General features: G+C 46.2%; 1 protein-coding gene across 6 annotated transcripts in view; it reads right to left on the minus strand.

Annotated features, from left to right (window-relative positions):
* The window catches only part of MARCHF8 (membrane associated ring-CH-type finger 8), a 697,693-nt gene that overhangs the window by 263,433 nt on the left and 408,052 nt on the right, over positions 1-26,208 (minus strand). For all 6 annotated transcript variants that reach the window (XM_085603748.1, XM_085603747.1, XM_085603729.1 and 3 more), the window contains one exon: positions 6,981-7,052. In XM_085603748.1, the coding sequence (XP_085459874.1) occupies positions 6,981-7,052 (72 nt within the window). The remainder of the gene's footprint in view (positions 1-6,980; positions 7,053-26,208) is intronic.

Raw genomic sequence — 26,208 nt, forward strand, 5'->3', positions numbered from 1 at the left:
CAACCCAGAACAAGCGACTTAGTGTATATCTCAGGAATGGTGGGGATCAGAAATACCTGTTCGTAATTATTCTCATATCAGTCCACAACAGAATAAACAGAGACACAGTAAAAGTTTAAAATGTTTATTTTATAAACCTTGTGTCCTAAGATGCAGCAGTTTGGCTAACATAAGCAGACAAACGATTAAAATCAAAACCATCAGCATAGTTACAATACCAAAGAAAATGAAAGGAGTAATCATGCTAAAATGACAGTGGATCAAAGCCACCTTCCTTTCGCTAGCAAACTAATAGTATTACTATTAGACTAGTAGAAGGTCTATAGGCTTGAATGGGGAACCCCATACCGTAAAGATCAGCTCAGGGCGATCACATCACAGGATCTGCTAGGCTCTGCTCCTGGGAAAGCTCTTCTTCCGAATGTAATGTAAAACATGCAACTGCAATATTAAAAGCACCCGACTTTCAGGTATTCGCAGCTGCCTGCGTGTTATGACTAAATAGTGGGCCGATCAACCTGAACCCAACAACATGCACCGTCTAGCAACCCAGACTGTTTCTTTACACGGTGTACAGACCAAGGTCGCTGCTCACTGTTTGGGATGTGAACAACAGACAGTTCTCATGTGAAGCAAAGTCGAGTAAGCATTTCTCAATTAATAACATGTAACTGCAGTGTCGTGTGCAAAAGCAGCAAAAGCGGCAAGATGGCTTTCGAACATCTAACGCGGTTGTGCTAATTTAGCATTGTATATATATAGATAACGATCTTCACTACAGGGTGACCACTAGAATGTTATCTGATTCATGCAAGTTCAATGTATCGTCCGAGAGATCGCCATCACTTCCGCCTCCCTGCATATTGGAAGTGGGGGAAGTGTCACCAGGTGTCCCGTTGATCTCAACCACCGCCTGGAGTGCACGACGTTGGTTTTGAATAATCTGATCGGGATTAGGGCCTAATCCCGGGGATGGGCGGGTCCTGCTGCGTCTTCTATCCGTTCTGCGCCGATTGGGGAGGCTTCCTTGACTGGCAGCGGCCGAGTCTGCTGCCAAGAGAGTGCCATCCGTGGATCTTCTTGTGTCCAGCCAGTCTCCAGCTGCCTCAGGATTATCAAAGAAGTGGGGTTTGCAGTTCGCTATCACCCGTAGGCGTGCCAGAAATAGCAGAGAGTACTTTAGGTCCTGTCTTCGTAGGCGGCGCTTTACTGCCATGTAAGAATACCGTTGTCGTTGGACCAGTATAATCAGGGAAGAACATGATGTTTTGATTCTCCACCTGGACGGCAGGCATTTTCCTAGTTTCCTGAAGGATCACATCCCTGTCTCTATAGCTCACCACTTGCAACAGGAACGGTCTAGGATTGGCTCCAGGGGGAGGGCGCTTGGCCGGTATCCTATGTGCGCGTTCAATAATGAAGTGGGGGGAGAGCGACCCCTCCGGCAGCAGGTCTCTCAGTCAATTGTCGGTGTACGCCACTGCATCTTTCCCCTCCACGCCTTCCGGAAGGCCCACCACGCGTACGTTATTGCGTCTTGATCGACCCTCAACATCTTCGACGCGATGTTCCAGGAAATCCATTTGGTCAGCAAGGTCGTTAAGTCGTTTCTTCTCTGCCGTCATCTGAGGGGAAAGTGTCTGCATGGTGTCTTCCACCGCAGAGGTCCTGTCCGCAAGTTTACAGTGATCCGATCAAACTGTGTCAACCCCCTCAGCGTGTAAAGTCAGGGAAGGGAAAATGGAGCACGTTCCCCAGTCGATTTGTCCTCTAAAAGGGGGGCCTTAGAAGGGAGTATCCAGACCTGGCAGGTCTGCAACAGTCCAGCTGAGGTTAGTCGCCGGGTTCATCCAGTGATGCTGCCGATAATGAAGGGGGAACGCCCGAGAAAGGGCTGCCGCAGTTCCTTTTGGCTTCGTGGTTCTAATTGCGACAATCCAGTGCAGCAGTGAATGTTCGCTCTCCAGCCCATTACCTTGCCAACACCAGTGCCCAGCGGAGGACCTTCAGTGAATTCCCCGCTGTCACTCGTGCCCCAAGTGTTTATGTTGCCCATTGGCTGATCATAGATTCACACTTGTCTCGCAATGTTCCCCGGTGCGCAATCCCTGTACTTGTAGATGCCTCACCAGTAATGGGGGTTGCAAGCGGGCATATTAGCTCAGATTTGTCCTGTTGTATCAGGCCTGAAAGTTAGGTGTCCCCAGCACTTCTGCTTACTTTGTATCAGCCCGCCAGGCTGAAACCCACTTCAGCTAGCTCCGCAGGGGGACCGCCGCATCTGCCGCAGGGCCTTCCACCGGCCTTCATTCAGCGCCGCAGTCCCCCGATCCGTGAGTAGCATACGCTTCAAGTAGTTGACACTGCGCTGTGGGGTTGAGCTCCGCACGGTCTCAGCAGCCGATTCCATACTCAAAAGGAGCGTCCATGCGGGCAGTGGGACTTACTGCAGTTCGCCATGTTGAACGGCCATCATATTTCGGTGTTGCGCACATTCACGCTCCGTGTGAGTTACAGGTCACAGATCACCAGCGCTCATGCAGAGGGAGCCAGCGGGGCCACAATTAGGACTCAGGCGGGCAAGGACCGTCAGCACACACTGCAGGCCGAGGGAAACAGCTCCGCTGCTCGCACCTGGTGTCGCGGCCCAGTGGGCAGGGCCCAACACCGACATTTCCTGCAGGCAGCAGCCGGGTGCAGTGAGTCCCCGGTCAGGTGGCTCCTCCGCCACTCGGCTGCGGTCTCCGCGTTTCCCCTCCACAATGGCTCCACGCTGTTCAGGCCTCAGCAGGGGTCAATCAACAACACCTAGGGCCTCAGGATCAGTGTCTGATGGATCTATGAAGCGGGCGAGGGGGAGTCCACGACGGAGCTCTAACAGAGCACGTCTGACTCCATTGCCTGCGTGGCCACGCCTCCAACAGATCTAAAACAATCTTGTAAGGCTGTCTACCTAAGAGGGGGGACTTGTATAAGTGACCAAGCATTATATGTCTCAGAGAGAAATTTAAGTAGAGAGCCAACTATTCCTGCACAGTCTAAAATAACTACCACATAGTCCTCATCGAAAACCTTCTGAACTTCTCCCGTCCAATCAACACACCCCACCATCTCTACATGATTAAACAGAAAAGGGCTGCCCCCCACTCGCCCATTACAGCAATGGACAAATTTGTTGATTAACTGCTGTGTGGGTTCATACACTCCCTCCTTCAGCTGCAATACATTCACCAATTGTATTTAATACGTGTTGCAATGATAATCCTTTAAATTGTCTACGAGGTCCAATACTATCTCCATTAGTCTGAAATGTGCCCTTGGTAGCCTGCCTATAGCTCAAAATGGGTGGAGTAGGAAGAGCTGATGACCTTTCACCAATGGGGATAAAACTGCAAGGATTCGGACATGGGGGGGGGGTCCTAGTTGCATAGGTTCAATAACAACGCCTCTAATATTAACGTTGTGTGAAGTCACTGATTTGGTACCCACAGGTCCATTGCCCTTGGTCACTGGAGGGGAGACTGGATCAGTAACATTGCTGAGTACAGGGTAGTTGCCATTTGAGGCAAATGCTGAGTTCTTAACAGAGTCAGCATAGTCCCTCACTCCCCTCAGACCTTTCTCGATGGTGAAAAGTCTTTGATAAATAAGCTTTAAGAATTCCTGTAATAAAGATTCAACTTTAACATAATTAGATGCCTGTAAAGTGTCCAGATGTGAGGGTAGTAAAAAACCTTGCACCCCAACAGTATCTGAGTCAGAGGTCTCTGTACTTATTCAGCTCCTACACGCCACTTTGATGCCAGTTTGCTGTTGCCAGTACCCTTTTTGGTCGCTGGAGGTTTTTTTGTTCTTTTTGCAAACTGGTGGAGTCAACTCTAGGACAGGTTCCACTAAACGGCGGTGGACCCCTGCAGCTAAAATAGTGCGCGTATGATCAATTCCCAAATTAGATGTAGGCTTGCCATGGTTAATAGTAACAGCAGATAGGTTGCCTCTGTCTGATGTAATAATACTTTTAGACCTTATCAGGCAACTGCCACTAATCCCTAGTTCCTCCTTGATTTAGGATATTTCATCTGTTAATGCCGCTACTGAAGAGGTTAGAAACTACATAATGGAGGAGTTTTTACGCTTAGTTAGGTTGGTGTGATCAGTCACCAGGGAAACATGTATCCTTTTTCTCATATTAGGCTTCAATCCTGATGTGAAAAAGTGAGAAGAGAGAGACAGGACCCAGCCCATCCTCATCCTGGCACAGACGGACTCGCTTTTTCTTCAGGCATGCGCCCTGCGCGTCCTGTGATGCGGGCTATGCAGGATTTTATAAAGTGCATACTCAGTGCGGTGATGCCGCCCTGCCTCTCAAAGATCTGGCGGGATTATGGGGGACTAAGTCCCGGCCTCCAAGAGTCTATCCAGGCAACCATCACCACTGGCTATGCAGGAATTTATAAAGTGCTTGATCATCACTGGTGATGCAGCCACGCCTCGCAAAGATCCAGTGGGATTATGAGGGTCTGAGTCTCTGCTCCCCCTCATCAATAGTCCTTCCAGCATCATTCAGTCACTGCCCAGTTGGAGAGGAAGGAGGAAAAATAATATCTGACTGCTGCACTAGTCAGAGACTCCAAGAACAACTGAGTCATCAAATGGATTGAAAAAAAAAAAGAACAGACTTCTTTAATTAGTTCAGAGACGTTGGGCTCAGATACTGAGAGCATTATGGTTGAATACTGTGCGGAAATATTTTTTTTAATTTAGTTCCTTTTGCTTGTTAATTTATAGTGTAGAGACCTCAATAAAAAGCAACCAGACTATTTTTGACATATGTACACATGCATCAGTAAAAAGTGAGGAGAAAGAAGGTCTCAGTCTGAAATTATAACTTAAAATGAAAGGCTGTCAAAGCCTAGTGGATGGTAAGAAAAGGAAGGATGTTTGTGACACCTCTGAGGGTGAGTAACCAAGTTTAGAAGCAAAGCAGGAGAATGCTTGACTTTAAGTCAGTGGCAGCTGGTCACCTTTAAAAGTGATGGGTCATAATCTTTGGCTCGAATTTCAATGAGCGAGACGGACTTCTTCTTGGAGGGTTCAGGGAGTTCGTTCACACTCGCTTGCACTTTCCTTACTCTCTCACTCAGTCTCATTAACTTACTTTCATGTGCGCTTCCACTCACTTTTACTTACTCCAGCCCTGGGTAAACTCTCTAATGTCAGGTGCAAGTGCCACGATGTACCTGCGCCAACCATCCAACAGAGTCACTAGCTACCTCAGGCTGTTGCTGGACCGAATGGAGGTTTCCAATTCTTTTTTTATACCGAAAAGTGAATAATAAACTATTATTCACCCTTGGTATAATACAAGATGGACCTGAAAACAAAGAGAGCAGTCCTGGTGGCCACAAGGGAAATCCACCATTTTTTTTTTTTTCGTTTAGCAAATAGAATCTCCAGGGCCAAATCTTGATCTATTTGTACGGCAAGAACTACCAGGGAAGATGAGTTTACTGAGGAAATATAAGGGATGTCAACAGTGAAGGACTCTGACAATGATACATCCAACTTTAAATGCAATGTGATCCTCCAGGTTGAGGCAGGAATAGTCCCTGAAAACTGGGGTAATTAGGTCTGATTCCAGAAAAAAAGATGTGCAACCACTTGAAGACTGCATTTGATAAGGCCAGGGGTAATTTGGCAATTTCAGTTACTATGGTATTTCCCACGCCAATATGTAATGACTAGAAAATACACTACTTTCTTAGAGACCCACATAGCAAAAAGCCACTTAGCCTTGCAAAAGAGATGCAGCTGGTCAAGAGCTGCTTCCAGACTTTCCAAATATAACTATCAAATGGCCTAATGAAGTTGAGACAGTCTTGAAAATGTAGTTTGATACTGTGGCTAGAGGAATTTGGTCTTTTGAACATTCGACTTAAGGAAACAATGAATCATCCATTTCTTCAGGATGTTCAGAAATGCTTTCAGATGACCAAATACAGTCACAATACGACCCCTTTAGGTAAAGCTAAATGTAATATACACAGATGCTTTGTCTGAGCAGAAAAGATCCCTACAATCCCATGTGGAGCGCATCCCACCATTTGAAATCCTGTAGAAGAGAGCACTGAACAAGCCAATGTGGTCTACTGCATCAAATATGCTAGAGTATGACTAATAGACAAGTTTTGCCATTCTCTAAAATGTAAGGAGTTTCACCGAATACCTGGAACGTTGCCATTATCATGTTATATTTCCATATGATTCATGACTAGTATCTGGTAATAGCGAAGTACATTATCGTATGCAAGATATATAGATCATTTAAGACCCATGGATATACACTTCAAAATAGAAAAGTAGGGAAAAACACATCAGAAACCTATCCTGGGTTTGTGATAGGAGGGGCTTCTTGGTTAAATAACTTCAACAGTGAAGGAAAAGGTACTGAATATCACATTTGGAAGATATAGAAAATGATAACGAGATAGACTCAGGGGCCAAGGTTCAGGTAGTATTTTCTCACAGACCTTGAAACCACTTTCAGTTGTTGATAGCTTCTTTTTTTAAACAATGGAGGGAAGCAAACATACACATATTGATAAATACGTTTTGAGTATACTCTACTACTTTAAAAAGTGTAAACATAAGAGATTAGAAAAGGTACCACCAAAGATTACGAAAAAGGTTTAAAATGGGTTATAGGGTACAGCTGAAACACATCTGAATAGTGTAGATACATGTCAACATAAAGAATTAAACTGGATTTGTTTTAATGAAGAGGGAAAGATAAGCTTGCAGAAAATAATACGCACAACAAAGTGTCTTACTACAAAATGATTTTGATTCCCAAATGACACGAAAGCTCAGGGACTTTCTCAGTATTGGTGTTGCCCACTCACAGAGACAGCAACTAATAACGCTTCCGTCATCTAAGACATGTATGGTGCTAGATATCATTAAACATGAGAAATACTCACATGTGACAGAAGTGCCATTGAAGACCCAGTTGCAACAGCAATGAGTGATTCCTGAAATCCAGTAACCAGAAGCTATAAATAAACATATACGATAAATAGGTGAGAAAACACTTGACACAAGGGAGAGAGACTGACTCAAGGAATGATAACAGGACAGCAACATTATGTTTGACGCTGAAACACATCTCTTCTGCTATACTACTAAGAGTGAGACTGAGGCAAACCAGGAACACAAATTAATCTTGGAACTCAAGCTCAAACCTTTATACCAAGAACGGAAGAATGACTGTTGGAGGTTAATGCATCCGACACAGTGTCAGTACACCTTTCACTCTGGGGCCGATGGGAGTCTCTCCAGGCTGGATTATTTCCTTATGCCCGCGGCCCAGGCTACTCGGATTCGAGAGGTCAAACACCTGGCCAGGGGTATTTCTGATCATTCCCCACTGTGGTTGCTTTTTGACACCGGGTCGCGGTCCGCTGGGCGGATCGCTCCTATTAACCCTTGGTACCTGCGAGACCCCAAGATCCGTGATAGCCTGATTAAGTCGATTGATCAATATTTTTCTGAGAATGAGGGGTCGGTGTTGTCCTCGGTGTCCCTGTGGGAAGCTTTCAAAGCAGTGCTCCGCGGGCATGCCCTGTCCCAGATAGTGGAGGCCAAGAGGGTTAAGAGAGAGGCGGTTGTGAAGCTGGAGACTGAAATATCGGGGCTGGAGGCGGCCTTGGAGGCGGGTGTCACCCCGGATGGGCTGCATGCCCTCAGCCTGAAGCAGTTTGAATATAAGTCTCTCGTCACTGATGCTGCCAAGACTATGTATAGGGAGCAGCAGGGTAGGTTGTATGACGCCGGAGACAAGGCGGGTAAGCTGATTGCCTGGTTGGACAAGAAGGAGAGAGTGAATCGTGTGGTCCCGGAGCTTCGGGTGTCGGATGGAGTGTGTGTGACTGAGCCTGGTGAGATTGTTGAGTGTTTTGCTGACAACCTCCGTGCAGTGTACTCCCCGGTGTCTGATAGAGATGAGGACGACTCTCGTCTTCTGCTTCGGGATATTGCCCTGCCCGGCTTATCCGTCGAGGACCGCGAGCTGATGGATGCCCCTTTGTCTGTCGAAGAGATAGCTACTGCGATTCGCTCCCTTCGCTCGGGCAAGGCTATGGGCCCCAACGGTCTGCCGATTGAACTATATAAGTTGCGCCCGGATAAAATCGCGCCTTTCCTCCGTCATATGTTTCAGGAATCGCTCGAGAGGGGTTCCCTTCCTGACGACCAGCGTCTGGCTACTATAGTGGTGATTCCCAAGGAGGGTAAGCCACGTGACCGCTGTGCCTCCTATAGGCCTATTTCCCTGCTAAATGCCGAACCCAAAATCCTTGCTAAGGTCCTCGCCAATCGCCTGCTGAGCGTTATATGTGACTTGGTACATCCGGATCAATGTGGCTTCATCCCACATCGTAATACCGCTCTCAACTTACGACGTCTGCACGGCGTCCTCGCTAGGGCTGAGTACTTCGCTGAACCGGCCATATTGGTTTCCCTAGACGCCACGATGGCCTTTGATACCATTGAATGGCCATTTCTTTGGGCCGTCTTGGCGAAGTTTGGTTTTGGGGAGGGGTTCCTTAGCTGGGTGAAGCTCCTTTATGCTGGACCAATGGCTCAGGTGGTTGTCAACGGGCGGGTTTCTCGGCCTTTCGCTCTCGGGAGGGGAACTAGGCAGGGGTGCCCGTTGTCCCCGCTGCTCTTTGCTCTCGCCCTGGAACCGCTCGCTGCCTGGCTCCGTTGGGAGCCCTCGATTAGAGGGCTCCGGTGGGCCCCGGGCTTCGAGGATCGGGTTTCATTGTACGCGGATGATATTCTCTTGTATCTCACCTCACCGCGGAAGTCGCTCAATGTTCTCTTTGATGTCCTTACTTCCTTCGGGAAAAACTCGGGTCTGATAATCAACTGGTCCAAATCTTGTGTGTACCCTATCTCTGGTGGTCTTCCTCTCTTGCCGCCTCGGCTTCCGCTCCAACTATCTCAGTCCGGCTTTAAATACCTGGGGTGTACGTTTCGTTGGATCCGGCGGTCCGCTATGAGCAGAATCTCCTGTCTCCACTCCGGCGTTTGAGGGCAGATACGGCTCGGTGGTGTAAGCTGCCCTTGTCTCCGCTTGGTCGCGCGGCGCTGTTTAAAATGATGTCCCTTCCCAGATTCCTTTATGCACTCCAGAACTCCTTCGATGTCATTCCTGCGGCCTACTTTAGGGAGGTGGAGAGTTTGCAGAGGAGACTGGTTTGGGACGGGCGATCGCGTATCGCTTTGGCCAAGCTGACTCTTTCCTGGTATGACGGGGGCATCGCGCTTCCTGATATTCGACGGTACTATTGGGCCTTCCAGCTGTCTGCCATTAATCATGCTACGTACGCTCCTGGTTCGAACCCGGCATATGAGATGGATAAATTCCTGCTCCCCGGCGGTAATTATAACAGAGCGCTTTACTCGCGGTCTGCTGGTAGGGCCCTTACGGGCCCTACCAGGATTGCGGTCCGTGTATGGAAGGCGGCTAACGTAGCGATGGGCTGGAGTGAGCGTTTAACGTGCGCCACTCCTTTATTCGACTCAGACCGCTTGGGAAGCCTCTGGACAACGAAAGGCTTCGAGCGCTGGGATACGATCGGCATCAGCAGAGTGGGGGACCTGTGGGTTAAAGGTGCGGTTAAATCCTTCGCGGCGCTTCAGCGCGAGTATGTGCTTAGTGACAGAGAGTTCTTCCGTTATGCACAGGTTCGGCACGCCCTGCTTTCGGTCTTTGGGGAGGGGACCACGGTCCCTTCTTCTTCGCCTCTCGAGGACCGCATACTCGATGGTCACGTCCCCGACAGTACTATCTCCCTGATTTACAAAAAACTGATAAACAATCGGGCTGACCTCTTGGTGCGTCTTCGGGAGGCATGGACGGGAGATGGGGTGGAGCTGGACGATGAGGACTGGCAGACTGCACTGTCATCCCCTAAGGAGGTGGCCATCCCGGCCCGTCTCCGCCTGGTCCAGCTTAAGATTCTCCATCGTGTATATGTGACGGGCCCCCGCCTGGTCTCGATGGGGTTTTCAGACGACGGACTCTGTAAGCGTGGCTGCGGGCTCAGTGCTACCTTTCTCCATATCCTATGGGAATGCCGCGAGGTGGCGGAATACTGGCGCCGGGTGCATGATATTATGAGACGAGTCACCGGGGTCGCTCTGCTGCCGGAGGTGCGTCGTTGTGTGCTGAATGTATGGGAGCCCAATGACTGCAATGCGGCTCAGGCTCGGTGGGCGGCCTTGGGGAACATGATTGCAAAGAGAGATATTGCACAGCTTTGGGGTTCCCAGCGGCCTCCCACCGTGTCCGTCTGGAAGGAGAACATGGACTGGTGCATGTTCAGGGAGAAAACGGTGTATGTGGCTCGTGGTAAACCGGGGGCTTGGGGTAGAATTTGGGGGCAGTGGAACGCGTATCATGGGTCTATCTGTGCTCCCCCTTTGGTGGATGCGTCCGGGGTTGCCTCGTCCCCCTGATCCTTGAGGGTTCCTTGTGTATCTCGTACTTTGGAGTACAGATTTGGTTCTCTCGTGGCCCCCCCCTCCCTCTCAGGTCTTCTTTTATTGACCGCCCTCGGGTGGTTGGGTGTTGACTCCCCCGGCTGGTGTTCGCCGCCCTTCATAAGTCGTTTCGCCTTGTTTGTTGTATTTTTGTATTTTTCTTTTTTGTTGTTATTTATACTAAAAGTGTGTATTCTGATCTCCCTTATGTGCAGTCTGATCTACTGTGATAGTGCGGAGCCCCTGTGGGCCAGTCATTGTTTTCTGATATGCTGGAACACTTTGACTACTAGCGGCCGGCCCTGGTGGTTGTAGGCCCGTGTTTGTAACCCTTTTTATGCACAATAAAATCTTTTTAAAAAAAAAAAAAGAACGGAAGAATGAGAAACAACAAAGAAGTCTATACTTGGCATCATTTGATATACAGATGAAGCACAGGAAATTGACAAGTCCAGGTATTTCACAGCATATCCCTCTTAACAAAAGTTGAGCTGTCTGTCCTAAAGGCAAGGTGACATACTTCCTTTCGCCAAGGAGGAGGGACCACTTTATCCCTCGATGTTGTCTCAATTGCCTGTTACAAAATCCTAATGTCCCAATTGAGCAATTCAATGTCTTGGCTTTGATGTCAGTATTCTATGGTGAGGCAACAACTGAACGAGTGAACTCCCAGGTACTTTCATAAGCATCTACTACCCTCGAGAATCGGTATTCCACTTAAATCTTGATTTAAAAATGCCATCTGCTCCGAATATAGTCGTCAAAATGTTTTGACTAAGATACCAATGGTAAGTATATTATCTTTAATTTTTTTATAGTAATGTCAAATTTTAAAATAGAATATCTATAATATCTTTTTATCATGTTGTTTTATTGTATTATGTTTTTATTTTGTTAATTATGTTGCTCTGAAACATTCTTAATGAATTAAAAAAACTATTAAAGTAAGATATACTTTTTTTATTAAGTGGGAACTTTTTCTTTCATTATGTATTAGTTAAAGTTTGTTGATTAATATTAAAATATGTAACTTTGTATTGTTATTTATTTGCATATATGTTTAACATTTATTAGTAATTATGTATAACATTTTCAGTTTGGCTTGTGAGGCTTATTTGTGGATTGGTCGAGTCGTAAAAAAAACAAAAAATGATATATTTTTATTAGTGGATTAAATATGTACATTTTTATTGGAAATTATTATTTGTACAGTTAATTAATTTTCAATGAGAACACTGTTTACGATTTTTTTAACTGTTTTGTTAACTTTTAATTTGGGCATATTGGGGTTTGGTTGGGCAGTGTTAATTTTAATGTATTTATTAATTAATGGTAACTATTTAATATGTGATTTATCCACACATTTACCGCATTGATGCAACGGAGTGGTAACACCATATATTACACAAATTAGAAAACCACAACAGCAATGTCAAAATAACCGTATGACAGGAGAGAGGAGAGTGATCTTAATGATTGAGGAAAGATCATAAAAGTGACAATTTATGGATAATCTATAACCCGAACCCTACTGGCCACAGCATCTAAATCCACCCCAGCCCACATTGGTCTTAAATGTTTCCTTGCAGGATCCCTCGTGACAAGGGCAGCTCTAAACTGTAAATATCTAAGAACTGCTTAAACTAGGTAATACCCAGTGGAGGGTGCGGGTTGAGCCAAAAACTAGCAACCACAATCCTAGCCATTAGAATCATAAAAAAAACAATAACTTTCAAATTCTTTTTTTAATTTGTTTATTGAAAGCTTGCGTTACAATACAAACACTTCACATGCGAGCCATCAGCGTCGCACTATTGGAATCAATGCAAGCGATTTAGAGTTCACAATGTGCCAACGGATATATGAAACAAATATGTGGCAGTCATCTCTTATAACACAGAGAAGAACACCTCCCTCCCCACTCCCTCCCCCTGGCACTACAACAAATATGACATACTTAAATAAAGCGTCGTCACTTCCTAGGGTTACACATGTATTGGGGCACATTGATGTGAGTCTAACAGCATCAGGCATCTTCAGAGTACAAGTGCGAATGTGTGGCACATTACAAATCAGGATGACTCAGGAGCTATAATGTCAGTGGAGCCCAAATGTCTTTGGGTCGGGACGATTCAGGCAGTTCTTCCACATATACTTCCAGTTGCTCCCAACAATAAACCATATCTCTGATCCACTTTCAGATCGTGGGCAATCCCTTTGCACCCCAGCATATTGCCACAGCTCGTTTGGCCATTAGTGTCGCCACAGCAACTAACCTCCTATTGCAAGGTTTTAAAGACGTCACATTGCTCAGCAGGCATAACTCAAGCGTACATCTCACCTGTTCCAGCACAACATCTGTCAGCACGCCCACAACTTTGGTCCTAAAAGCAGCTATTCCTGTGCACAGCCAGGAGAGATGTAAAAAATCAGTGTTTGGCTGTCCACACCGCACACAACAAGCTGTATTGTGCAACCCAAATTTTCACAATTGCGTGGGGGTATATTAGAGCTGATGCAAACATTTAAAGCGAATGATGCGAAGGTTGCAGTTAGCTGTAAGGCGCCCAGTCATCTTACAACAGGATTGCCAATGATCTGCAGACAACACTCCCCCAGCGCCTGATTCCACCTAATGTATGAGGGATGTTCCTCTGCCTCCATCTCGCGGAGGGACGCAGAATATAATTTGGTAATTAAGCCCTTATGGTCCTCTCCAGCAAGCACCGCCTGCAGTGCTCGCAACAGCTGCGTTTCCGCTGGGTAATCAGGGTAGACGTCCTTGACTGCCTGTCGGACCCTCACATACGTGAAACCCAGCATGAAGCTATGCGTCCCGCCCGCTTGCACGTCTGGCAGTGAGCGGAACTGGCCCTGTTTGTATAGGTCTTCCATCTGCGTAATCCCGACCATTTGCAGAGTGTGCAACGCGGAACGTTCTTGCGCTGCCGATATGCCAGGGTGCGCCGCCAATGGTAATTTAGGGGCATAGAGATAAGGCAGACGTGACCTTCTAGACAATGCCTGCCAAGCCTAGGCAGTACACTGCACCAGGTTGATTTCCGTCCGGAGGCCACCACTAGCACCCGAAAGTGCAGCCGCCACTAATGGCAAGGGGAGTATTGCATCAGCTTCTATTGCAGTATGCGGAAGAAAACGTTGAGGGAAAAACCAATAATGCGCAAATTGCGCCTGTGAGCACAAATAATAGAGGCGTAGATCCGGTGCCTCAAAACCCCCACGTTCAAATGGTTGTACCGGAGTATCCCAGCTGCAGCGAGGTTTCTTGCCCCCCCCCCCCCCCCCCCCCGACAAATGACAAGAGGGCCGTCTGCAGCACCTTAAAGACGGACATGGAGAGGAATATTCACAAAGCGAATGGTCATTTTGGTCACCGCAATGCGGTCCGCAAGTGGGAGGGGTAGACGGGCCCACCGCTCGGCCTTTTCTGTGATTTGTGTGATAGTACATCCATAATTCATAGAGATTACCTGCTCAGTGTCTCTATGTAACCAAATTCACAAATATTGCACGGTGTCCTGGGTCCAGGACAAGGGAAAGTCTAAGTCGAACTCACAGGTACCAGCCATCGAGGAGAATACCCTCGACTTAGCCCAGTTCATCCCCAAGCCAGAGAATCCTTCAAATTTTACATATTCGTGGAGCAGTGCAAGGAGGTAGGTCGCAGGTTCTCAGACATACAAAAGCATGTCGTCCGCGTAGAGTGAGACAACAAGCAGTCGCTGCCGGAAGCGTAGGGCAGCCGGGGCGTGCAATTGGCGTAACTTACAAGCCAGTGGTTCTAGCGCTAAGGCAAATAGCATCGGCGACAGGGGGCAGCCGTGCGGTGTACCCCTGCCTATGGGGAACGCCGATGAAACCCACTCGTTCACTCGAACTCTGGTGGCGGGTTCAGTGTACAACACCCTGATCCATTGTAAAAAAAAGAGGGGAAACCCAATTCGTGTGAGTACAGTAAACATATATTCCCAAGAAAGAGAGTGTGGAGGTTGTGCATGGTAGAGCGTGCAGGCACAAGCCCTGACTGGTCAGGAAGTACCAGAAGGGCGACCAGCGGCTGAAGTCGAAGGGCAATCGTTTTAGCTAAAATCTTGGCATCGATGTTAATCATGGATAATGGACGATAGGAATCGCAACTATTAGGCTCTTTATCGGGTTTCAATAGCATCACTAAGAGAGCCTCCCTTAACGAGGGCGGAAGGCGTTCAGTGTCATATGCCTCCGCGTATACCTCAAGGAGTCAGGGGGCTAGAGCATCCGCAAATGTCTTGTAGAACTCGCTTGGGAGCCCATCTAAGCCTGCAGCTTTACATGTGGGGAGAGACCTAATAGCAAGTTTCACATCTTCCTCATCAAAAGGTTGGGTAAGATATTCTCTGTGTCCTGGGGACAACCAGCCAAGTGCAACGTCATCCAAATACGAGTGAATTTCATCAGGCTGCACCACGTCCCTATTCCTATAAAGGGCAGTATAATAGCCAAGTATAGTCTCACTAATGCCACCCGTGGTGTAGTGGGTCTCTCCCGCCTCGTCAAGCATCTCCGTGATATATTCCTGGCTCCGAGGAGCAGACAACTTTTGTGCAAGTGAACGGCTAGGCCGTCCCCCCTCACCATAATAACAAGCCTTACTACGCCTGGACCTATGTACTATCTCCTGGTCGGCAGTTTTGTTGTGTTCAGTCACCAGCTCCCGGATCTTTGACAGCGTTTCGGGCAGTGGGTTTGTCTCATACACTCGTTCTAGGGTCGAAATATCAGCAGCCAGTTTGCGAATCCTGTGTCTTAGATCTCATAGAACACCGGCTTGTGCCCCCATACAGACCCCTCTGATGGTGACTTTAAATGCCTCCCACACGGTGCCTAAGCTATCAACAAAGCCGGTATTTTCCCTAAAGAAATTGTGAATAGCCTCCCTAACGGTGACCCTGAAAACTATGTCAGACAGGGAAGACGGCTGCAATCGCCACTGGAACGGCAGTCTCTCACACGCGGGGACTTGGAGCTCCAAGAGCACTGGAGAGTGGTCCGAGAGTGTCCGAGCCAAATGACGTACCCCAACCACCTATGTGCATGCAACCTCAGTGGCCAGCCAGAAATCCAGGTGGGACCAAGTCCCAAACACAGATGAAACAAACGTGCTCTCTCGTATCTTTGGGTGTTTCAAATGCCACACATCTTTCAAATGCCCCATATCCATCAAGCCCTGCAGCGCCTCTGCAGCTAGTTTAGGCCATGCCAACCCACTACCCATACGATCAACATCCATATCCAAACAAACATTGAAATCACTCCCCATATTATCTCCGCATCTGGGAACCCCGAGATACGGCGCCAGACATCAGCGAAAAAGGCAGGGCCATCAACGTTCGGCCCATACACGTTCACCAGCAAGACATTTGACCCACCTAATTGACCATGTACCAGCACCACTCAGCCCAGGTCATCCGTCTCGGTGCGCGTGACCTGAAATGGAATCCATTTCTTAATCAGTGTAATCACCCCCCACGCATAGCTGGAATAGGAGGAAGCTACACGTAAGCGAACAAACCACAATAAACAAATCTAACAGTTCGTATACAGTGGGGTACTCCCATGAGGTGAACACTAGAGAGCTACTTGCCTCCCACATGGCAGGAGGTGGCTAATCAGAGCTATATCCCTGCGCTAAAAAACAGAATTGACAATGAAGAAATACTTAGTGCATCCTAGACATGGCTCTTGAAATGTGTAGTGCATCTCGCAGCAAACTCTGTCAAGTAGAGCGATAAGTTCACACACCACAAATATATCATGTAACCAGCCAGCAGAACAATAGGCAACATATGACATACAGCTCCCAACTACAGCGCATATCACAACTCCCCCTCATCTGGTTCAGTGTGAGACTCGCGCCTCCGTCTTTTCAGTTTTTTGGCGTGTTCCATTGCTGCCTTGGGATCAGAAAAGGTTTTTGACTCTCTCTCTTGGCCAATTCGTAGGCGGGCAGGGTACAGCATGGCATAGGACATGCCTTCGGTTTGAAGGCGTTTCTTTACAGCTCCGAACTCCCTCCGAGCAGTTTGGACAGCGACCGTGAAATCTGGAAAAAAGGATAAAGAGTTCAATAGCGCCTTTCTCTCTGGCCATCCTCAAGATACAGTCTCGGTCCCTGTAGTTTAATAAGCGAGCAATGATGGGACAGGGTGGAGCCCCCGGCACCGGACTCGCCACCAGTGAGCAATGTGCCCGCTCCACAATAAACATGGTGGACAGGTTCTCAGGGCCAAAGATATCTTTTAGCAGAGTCTCAATGTAGGTCTCCATCCTCCCAGTGTTCATCGATTCCGGCAGGCCTGTAATTCAGTGATTGTTGCGAGGAGACCTGGCCTCCAAGTCCTCGTTCTTGGCCTGTACATTGCCAGTACTTTCTCCATATTGAGAGTCTTGCCTGATACCTCGCTCAAACTATCTTCAGTAGTGGAGACTCGCTGCTCAATCTCCCCAATTCTGACGTTTTGTTTCTCCAGCTGGGAAGACATGTGGTGCAGCCTATGGTTCACAGCAGCCATAGTACCCTCGATAGGTTGGAGGCTCTCTGCATTGCCAGTAAGGTGACTTCCAGCGTGGAGGGGCCATCCTCCCCCCTTGGGGCATCGGCTTCCGAGTCTGAGGCAGCCTTTTGTGGTATTTTACTGGGTTTACGTGCCTCAAAAGTGAGGCGGACTGAGATTTATCTGTCCTTACCATAGCGAGTGAAAATCAGCCAGATAAGGAAGTATAATGTCCAGCAGGCAGTAACACAGGCGCACGCAACCCTATTGCACCGCTACCAGCAGGAGATCACGGTGTTCCAACAGGTGCAGGTGTAAAAAACAATGTTATCCGCTATTCAGAAGTAGCAGTCAGCGCCTGTGGGTAGTATACTAGTGTCACTCGACGCCACATGCAAGAAAGGGGGGCCCGTTCCGACCAGCAGCGGGCCGCTGTGCCACCAGGTCCATCCCCCGGCCACTACCAGCGATAGATACGGAGAATGAAGTGGCACACGCCTCTCATGCAGCCACCGTGCGCCATCGCAAGTGTATCTAAGCAAGTGCGATGCAGTCCCACACTTCCAGGCCTTTTGACGGAGTCTCCGTGGGCTCTCAGCTGTAGGCTTTTAGCAAACAAATATGTCCGAGCAGGCACAGATGAGGGAATATCCACAAGCGCGGCCCAGTGCGCCAGAAACCCAGGGCAGGAAGGCGTGTTCCCGAGGCCTCCAGGCGTGCTCCCAAAGTCAATGGCCGCCCTGGGGTATCAGCATCTAGATGTGGGAAAGCATGGGCCTTATCCACACACACTCAAGTCGCAGGCTTGGCCCCTGGATCCCAGGCGCTGTGGTGGTCTGATGCAGGCAATCTCGCACGCTATCTCATGCAGCGCAACGAGGCCACAATTCGCAGGCCGAAACCCTGCACTCGGGCCTACATCCGCCTCGGCAGAGAAGACCCAGACAGGGCTGCGACCCACTCACCGCTTCCCGCTGCCGGCTCAGGGGGCCTCCAACGAAGTCTCCTGGGTCACCGTCCTCCGCCTCTGGTCTCCGGGTCTCAGGGTGACAAGTCCTCCTGGGACTCTAGGGACACAAGTGCCCAAGGTGCCGACAAGCAATACGCCGGAGTCTATACCTCACCGTCTGGTCCGGGACGCCGACCGGAGATCCAGGCAGCCGACGGTTCCCTCCATTGCTGCTGCAACACAGGCAAGCCCGCAGTCGTACCCAATCCTCCACTGGGATCCGCTTATCACGCCGAGGGGAGTCGCAGTTGTCCTCTCACACCTCGGCCGGCCAAGTGTTTCAGGCCCGGACCGAGACCATTTTGGCGCTGCACTGGGCGGGCAAGACAGTATAGGTCATTGCCCGTTCCAGCCTACTACGGCAGCCAATCTCGCTCCAGTCACGTGCAGTGTTAGTGCGCTGCACAGGGCAACCGTTTTAAAACGGGGATGCTGCTATTATTTAGCGGATATTAGGCGGATTGTCGATTAGCCGGCAGAGCTGCACTAAAGTGCGGCCATCTTGCCTGGCGCCCTCTAGCCCCCCCCCCCCCCCCCCCCCCCCCCCCCAATAACTTTCAACTTCAGGAGTACTTCATACGATGTACCAAACATGATCAGCTGAGCAGACGGGTAAATGAGACAGAGTAACCCTAGAGATTTTCTCACAGACTCCCAGCCAATATTGCTGAAATAACACCACACAAGTAAAAAATATGCAGTGTCTGCTCCCACCATACCACACCTAAAGCATTCCGAACTAGTCCAGCATACCCTGTTGAATAATAAGTTCGGAGTGTAATATGTGTCTTGAAGAATATTAAAATTATGTACTTTCAACCTTTATCAATTCACAAACCGATAACTCAACTGGATTGATTCCATAACAGCATCAGCAACCACTTGAATGAATGAATAAATGAATGAATGAAAAATTACTTTTATTTGATTTAGTTCAAATCATAAAAGAGAGGCACAACCACTAATACACATAAAATTCACAAGCAAAAGTACAAATTTGTTGGTAGACACATTAAAATTTGTAATAAAAAACAAGTTAAAACAGTGTGCAATTGATTCGTACAGTCTAGTTGGTTGCCAGTCATGCTATAAAAAACGACAAAGCAACCAACAGCTGACCTTGGTCAAGCACTTAAGTTCCATTAATCATATATATTAAAGCGAGTGCAACATCTCCCAGTATATGCTGTTGAAAGATACTAGTTTAACATAAAAGTCCACAAAGAAAGAAAGGTGCACTCTATCAGAAGTCATACAAGACCAAAACTTGTGGTTGAGATAATTTTCTTCTTTTTATTTGAAGTTGCTTGATAAAACACAGGCACACAGCCAACGCGTTTCGTTCCCTAGTGCCTTGGGAACTTCTTCAGGGCTTGCTACAACTATCAAGTATTTTCAGACAGACCAAGCTAAGGTACACAGGTCTTTTTGTGGCGATATATCAAGAGTCCAGTCATCTATTCAGCTTCATAAATGCAAGTGATTCTTAATCAATATAAGACACGCATCCAATACGCAAATATCTTGGTGATTTAGTGATCACAGGCGTAAAAAGCAGTCCCCATTAAATATATGAGTAACCCCTCTCACAGTCTCGTGCTGGGTCATGGGTAGGGAACAAAACGCATTGGCTATGTGCCTGTGTTTTATCAAGCAACTTCAAATAAAATGAAGACAATTATCTCAACCACAAGTTTTGGTCTTGTATGACTTCTGATAGAGTGCACCTTCCTTTCTTTGTGGACTTTTATGCTATAAAAAACTTACTTCTTGGGCTGTGCCTGGCAAGGCTGGATACGTGGTCTCTCAGAGTGGCCCTAGGGCGATTAGCAAATATAGTGACGATGTTCATTTAAAAAAGAAATATATGATTCTAAGAGACTATGCCTTTTTTGTTTATGTTTCCTATATGTAATCTTTTAAGTTCAGCTTACAGATCTGAGATAAGGGGCTGATGCCATTGATGATAAACTGTTATTTCTCTGAGGTAAAGTGCATCGTGCTGTAACCAAGTAGACTGCGGAGTGATTCATTGCGTTTTATCACCTTGCATGCATAACTGGTTCGAGTTCTCTGTCGCTCTTTTCTAGTTCATTTGCAGCTAAGCTCAGAAACGTTATTGCTTTACATGCCAGTTGTACTGTCGAGCCTCCTAAGCATTTTATTACGGTGGATGTACAAGTCCTTATTTGTTCTCTTTACATTGTTGGCTGTAGGAGTTCTTTCCCTTACGGATAATAGTGCCGGACAAATGCATAGTAGGTGGAGCAATGATTCATCTCCTTGTCCACAAAGGCGACAATCCATTGAGGGCCAGGTCCGTTTCCATTTTGGGATAAGATCTTTCGATGGATAAACGCCCAGTCTCAATAAAATCAGTTTCCGCTTTGTGTGATTTTCAAAATGTTCCGACAGATATTGTTGAGGCTTTAGCGTTTTATATGTTGGCAACACCATCCATGCGTTGGTTTTTGAGGTCAATGAGGCTGTGTCCTTTTTCCTGAGATTGTTGCTTGATGTTTTTATTGACTATTTGTTTGAACTCCGGCTAGGATGGTATTGTGTGTCAAGCTTCCTCTAACTTTAGAGCTTCAATCGATTGCTTCAGGAATGGATAAACTGAGTGACTCAATCTGGATTGCCTTTCAACCTACAGCCAGCAGTAATGTGCCAAACACTCTTCATCCGCTGCCCTCACTCTCCAATAGTATTTTGCAAGAGCACCCTTGTCTTGACGGGATCTGTTTTTTTTAATCTAATCTGGGCCTGTGGAATGTGGCGCGGAATTTTGAATAGATGTTTTAAGAGAATGGTTTGGGCGGTGTTTACAATTATTGTGTCCTTTGTGTTTAGGAGTTCCAATCCATACGTGATTGATGGCAAGAATTTTGCTGCCACGACCTTTAATAAGTGAGTCGTCAAACAGTCACTTCATTTTTTTTGCAAGATTTTAAATGCAAATAGTAGCTGTTTTGCTTTTACTTTCCGCAGTTCTAGATATTGCTTATAGTTAAGGTGGCGATCTAAAGCTACTCCTAAATATTTGTATGTTCCCACCTGATCCTGGCGGTTACTGTTGACCGTCCAAGTACATTTCTGTAGTTTTTTGTGTGGACTAGAGAAACACATAACCTTAGTTTTTTTGAAGTTTATATCTAGTTGAGCTGCGGCTGTGTATTCTGCTAGTTGATTTATCCATTGTTGGAGGCCGCAGGGCGTTTGGAATAACAACACGATGTCGTTGGCATATTGCAGACGTAATATTCACACTTTCCCCAATTTTGGAGAGTCTCCGAATGTTAAAAGAAGGTTATTGTCTAAGTTGGCTGTATAGCTATTGAATGGACAGGGGGCTAGAACGCACCCCTGTTCTAAGCCATTGGTAGTAGTGATTTTATTTGTTAGATTTCGACCATCCCCCATTTTTATTTGGACCCATGTTTTTGAGTAGAGGTTAATTATTGCATCCAATAGTTTTGTGGTGGCTCCCCAGGATTCATTTTTGCCCACAGGGCGGATCTGTGGACCGTGTCGAGGGCTGCTTTGAGGTCCGCAAAACAGGCATACAAAACTTTTGAGTTGGCAATAGCTTGGTTGGCCAGGAGCGTGACAGCGGATATGTTTGTTAAGGGGCCCATCCCGGCTCGGAAACCCGTTTGTGTATTGGGGATTAGTTTAGTGCTTTTGACCCAGTCCTCTAGATCTTTTAACAAATTTGTGGAGTAAACTTTTGCCTCAATATCGATAAGGGCTATTAGCCTATAGTTAGATGGATATGAACGGGCCCCTGATTTGAATATTGGGTGTAGGATGCTTCTTCGCTAAGAATCAGGGATGGTGTGAGCAAACAGCGATGATAAATGTTTGGACCAGAAAGCTAGATCTTTTTTTAATAAGGTGTTGGGCAAGCCGTTTGGTTCCGGGGCCCCATCGGACCTCTGTTTTTTATTGCATTCATTACTTGTTTTCGTGTGATCTGTAGATGGGGGGCTAGTGGGTCTGACCCTGATATTTCAAGTGGACCTGGCTGGCGTTTGCCTTCTGGTTGTTTGACTTGGGGTTTGCCATGATCTATCGGGTTCGATGTGCAGGTCGTGAAATCTGGGGCATGGAAGGTCAGTCTCGGTGTCACAGCCGTATGGTCTCTTTGGTTGGAGTGTCCCTAGAGGTAATGGAGCAAGCCCGTCTCACCTTTGATGTATCGTTATTAATGGGAGCGCCAGTGACTATCTGGGTGTTAAATGTAGCTACTATATGAGCTCTCCATGCATGTTCGGTTATATCAGAATTATAATGGCAATTGTTTTATGTTTAATAGGAGATTGATCTGAGCCCAGAACTCTTTTGAGTTTCGTTGCTGGCTAACGTAAAGCATTTTCGTCCAGAATTGCTCGTTGTATGTGCGCTTTGCTGCGCAAATCTCTTTTTTTTAGGTCTCTTTTCACTTGTAGTGATAATTTACGAGTCCATTTGGAGGCTAAGGTAGATATATTGTTGCATTAATCCTAATTTAGTAATTTATCAAATTGACTAATCCGTCCTCTTCCATGGGTTCTGTGACACAGTTCAATACACTGTACATCACTCAACTGCCCTGAATCTTTAACTAGTCTGTTTAAAAAAAATCCTAATCGGCATATACTTAAAAAAAAACGTGCTCAGAACGGTGAATTGTGGAACTAACTCCAAAAAGAATAAGACCTGATGCCCTGTGAACAGCTGGCCAACCGACTGAAGGTGCGCCCTAAACAAGTCTACGGCTGACAAATCATTAGAAAAAGAAGGAAAATCCGTGTTAAACCATAGAGACGTATAACGAGTAAAGACAATTGACAATTTAGCCCTTAAGCTTTGTCACACCTGGTAAAACACCTGGTGGGTTTTAAACCGAGTACGCTTACAGTAGGGTCATGAAACTGTACCCTTGGGCCAACTTCAAAATACAAACACTGCAAGAACCAGGACTCCTGATACATCATTACTTGAGACATGCACTCCGAGATAGCAGATTAATAATAGTACTTTAAACTAGGAAGCGACCACCGCTTTTTCTGCATCAAGCAAGGTCATACCTGCAGGCACACCTAATGCCCCTACCACATCAAAGATAGCAACCACAAGGGTAGCGTGAGCTGTAGTGTCTCAGTTATGGGACAAACCTTTGCTGCATGCTGTCCATTCAACCTGCAATTCTGGGGGTAATACGATTCGAAAGAGTTTTGGCGTAGATTTTAGCATCACAGTTGTTCAATGATATTTGGCGAGTATAAGGAGCAGTTCAGTGGATCTTTTCCCTTCGTACAAAAAACGGTTGTAAAGGTCGCACCCCGACACCTTGGGACATCCCCAGTCCCCTCAATGTACTTGACCAGTGACAACAAAAAATGAAGAAGGAACCTTTACATTTCTTTATAAAACTCTGAGGGTTCGGTGTCTGGACCAAAGGCTTTCCCAGCCGGGAGATATTTAACAGCTCCCAAAATCTCTGTCCCCCTAATAGTTGGTCCAGAATTACCCAATCATTATCAGAAACTAGCCCGGTTACTGTGGGAGCAACATATTGATATCTGATATCGTCCAGGGCTGCTGCAAATGTTTCACCATACAGCGTTTCATGGTACGCTTGTAAGACTCTCAATACCTTATTGGGGCCCGCTGGATTGTATTATTTACATCCCATTTGGAATCAATAGCGTTGTTATTTACCCTATCCCTAATATGTAGAGCTAGCATGCTCCTGATTTCCTCACTATTTTCACAGGTATTTAACCTAGAAGCATAAGATACTTTGGCTACTTTCCCCCACACCATAATCTGAATCTTAGTTTTGGCACCCAAAAGTCTCTGATAAACCAACCCAGAGACGAGTAATACGTGTACTCTAGTAGTGTTACATCTGTGTGTGTGTCGCCAGCTATCGATTAGCTCATATGTATTTACCAGGTAATGCAAGGCGACACGTGTAGCTATCTTCTTGATGCACAATTGCCACTTGAGCTATCTAAGTTGGGGAACATGGTCACATTAAAGTCACAACATATAATTATGAGATTTTCCCAGATGGCTAGCTCTACCAGAAGCTGCAGAACAAGTGTAGGGTCATTCTCATTAGCAACATACATATGTGCATCGACCAGATGGATACTAGATGAGCAGCAGTCAGGAGGTCATTACAGATGAGTTGCGTGGACTGGATTTACAGCATGAGGATAGTGGAAACAGGAAGCCATTCTTTGATATGAATTGTGCTTCACCCAGTCAAACACAACTGAAGAAAGAATAGAGTCGTCTGACTTAATCGTGATCTTCAGCCCTGATGATGTCAGCAAGGGACAAAATTTGTTGGCTGGGCTGAGTTGACTGCTTCCGATGAAAAGCATTGATTGAATACAATTAGGATTAAAAAAGAAACACAAGACTACTAAGTGACTATTTTGATTTGGAATCTAAATGAGCTATTGAACAAAAATTGCTATTCTTGGAATTCTTGAAAGAAAAATTATAGATTAACTTGTATACACTCCTTTTCTTCTAAGGTTGGATTTTGTATTGACGTGGCCCAGGGGCGGTGGGACCACAAAGTTGAGCGTTGAGGTGCAACAAAAGAATTGTCTTGATTACACACCAGTGCACCCATGTTTTGAGCCCACACTGCCAGTGTGCCTTTTCTTGCTTTATACTTGCGAAATACTTACATTTTCATTGTAAAGGCATGCGTGGTAAAGGCACATGCATGGTAAAAATGTGCGTGGTAAAGGCATATGTATGGTACTAGACGTGTTGTAAGGGCATGCGTGGTAATGGCATATGTGGTTCTATCATACATCCCATTACAGGTATATGCATTTTGAAGTAAAGGGAATGATTACCATCTTAGCGGATGAGATACTCCATCATAAATGTGACGGATATCCCGTACGCCGTATTACAAGTTCCATAGGATATAATGGAACTTGTAATACAGTGGAAGTACCCAATCCGCAAAGGTCGTAATCAGGCCCTAAGTTATTTTTTATGTTTTTTTGATTTACACATATAGATTTTTTATACATTAACTAAATCTATATTTTATTTTGCATTACAATAATGTTAATTGCAACTAAATACATATATTTTACTAATTAATATTTTTGTTGCAAATTTTTTAAGTCAATATTTTGACAATTATATTTTTGTACCATGATAATGTTGTGATTGATTGTAATACACTCTTCACAATAACTTTTTGCCCAGGAGATAATTGCTCCTAGGTCGAAAGGACCAAACCAAATTTTAAACCAAATATTTACGATGAATGGAAATAATAAAATAACTGCACAAACAAAAGTAACATTGTTTCCTATAAAACAAAATTAAGCTTCTATTCACTTTCATTGCATTTAGTGAGTTCTGGTGTGCTGAATCACGAAGCCTAACTCATTGACCAGCACCCCCTGCTTTGACCAACTCTTAAAAACACTTCCTCCATCTTGCTGCTGACCCACTCTCAATCCATTCCAATTTGTAGCAACCCATACACTCACTCTAGCGTCAGTCTGTTTCTTGCCCTAACAAAGATTTATCATTGCCAAACTATTCCTCACCCCCTACCAAAACACTTCATATTTGCTCTCGGACACAGCTTCTTTCTAAACTGAATCTACTCAACCACAAACATACTCCCACCTCATGTACTCACACAGCATGAATCTTATGTACTCACACTCCAGATTTACTCACAGTTGACCTCCAATCTTACACACCCTCCACTCATTCACTTCCTGCATTCTCCAATCTCACACTCTCACAATTCCTAAAAGAAAAAAGAAAAATACGTATTTGTCATGTTTATGCATCTTACGCAAACATAGACTTTAAGAATGTATAACTTATAAACTCTCTTTTAGGTCTCTTTACTGATAAAGTTAGCTGTCCTCAATAGCTTATGTCATTGACACCAACAAATATTTGTAGTGAGGGGCTATTGATCAGCCCTTCAAGCAATGATCACTTTGTATCAGTCTTAATGGTGATGATCTTTGAAGAAAGCACACTTTATTTTTGGAGTGTAATCTTTCAAAGGCAGAAGTTGGGAGGGAACATGGGTGTGCTGGCCAC

The sequence above is a fragment of the Triturus cristatus genome, chromosome 1_2 (assembly GCF_964204655.1).
Source record: "Triturus cristatus chromosome 1_2, aTriCri1.1, whole genome shotgun sequence".
NCBI lineage: Eukaryota > Metazoa > Chordata > Amphibia > Caudata > Salamandridae > Triturus > Triturus cristatus.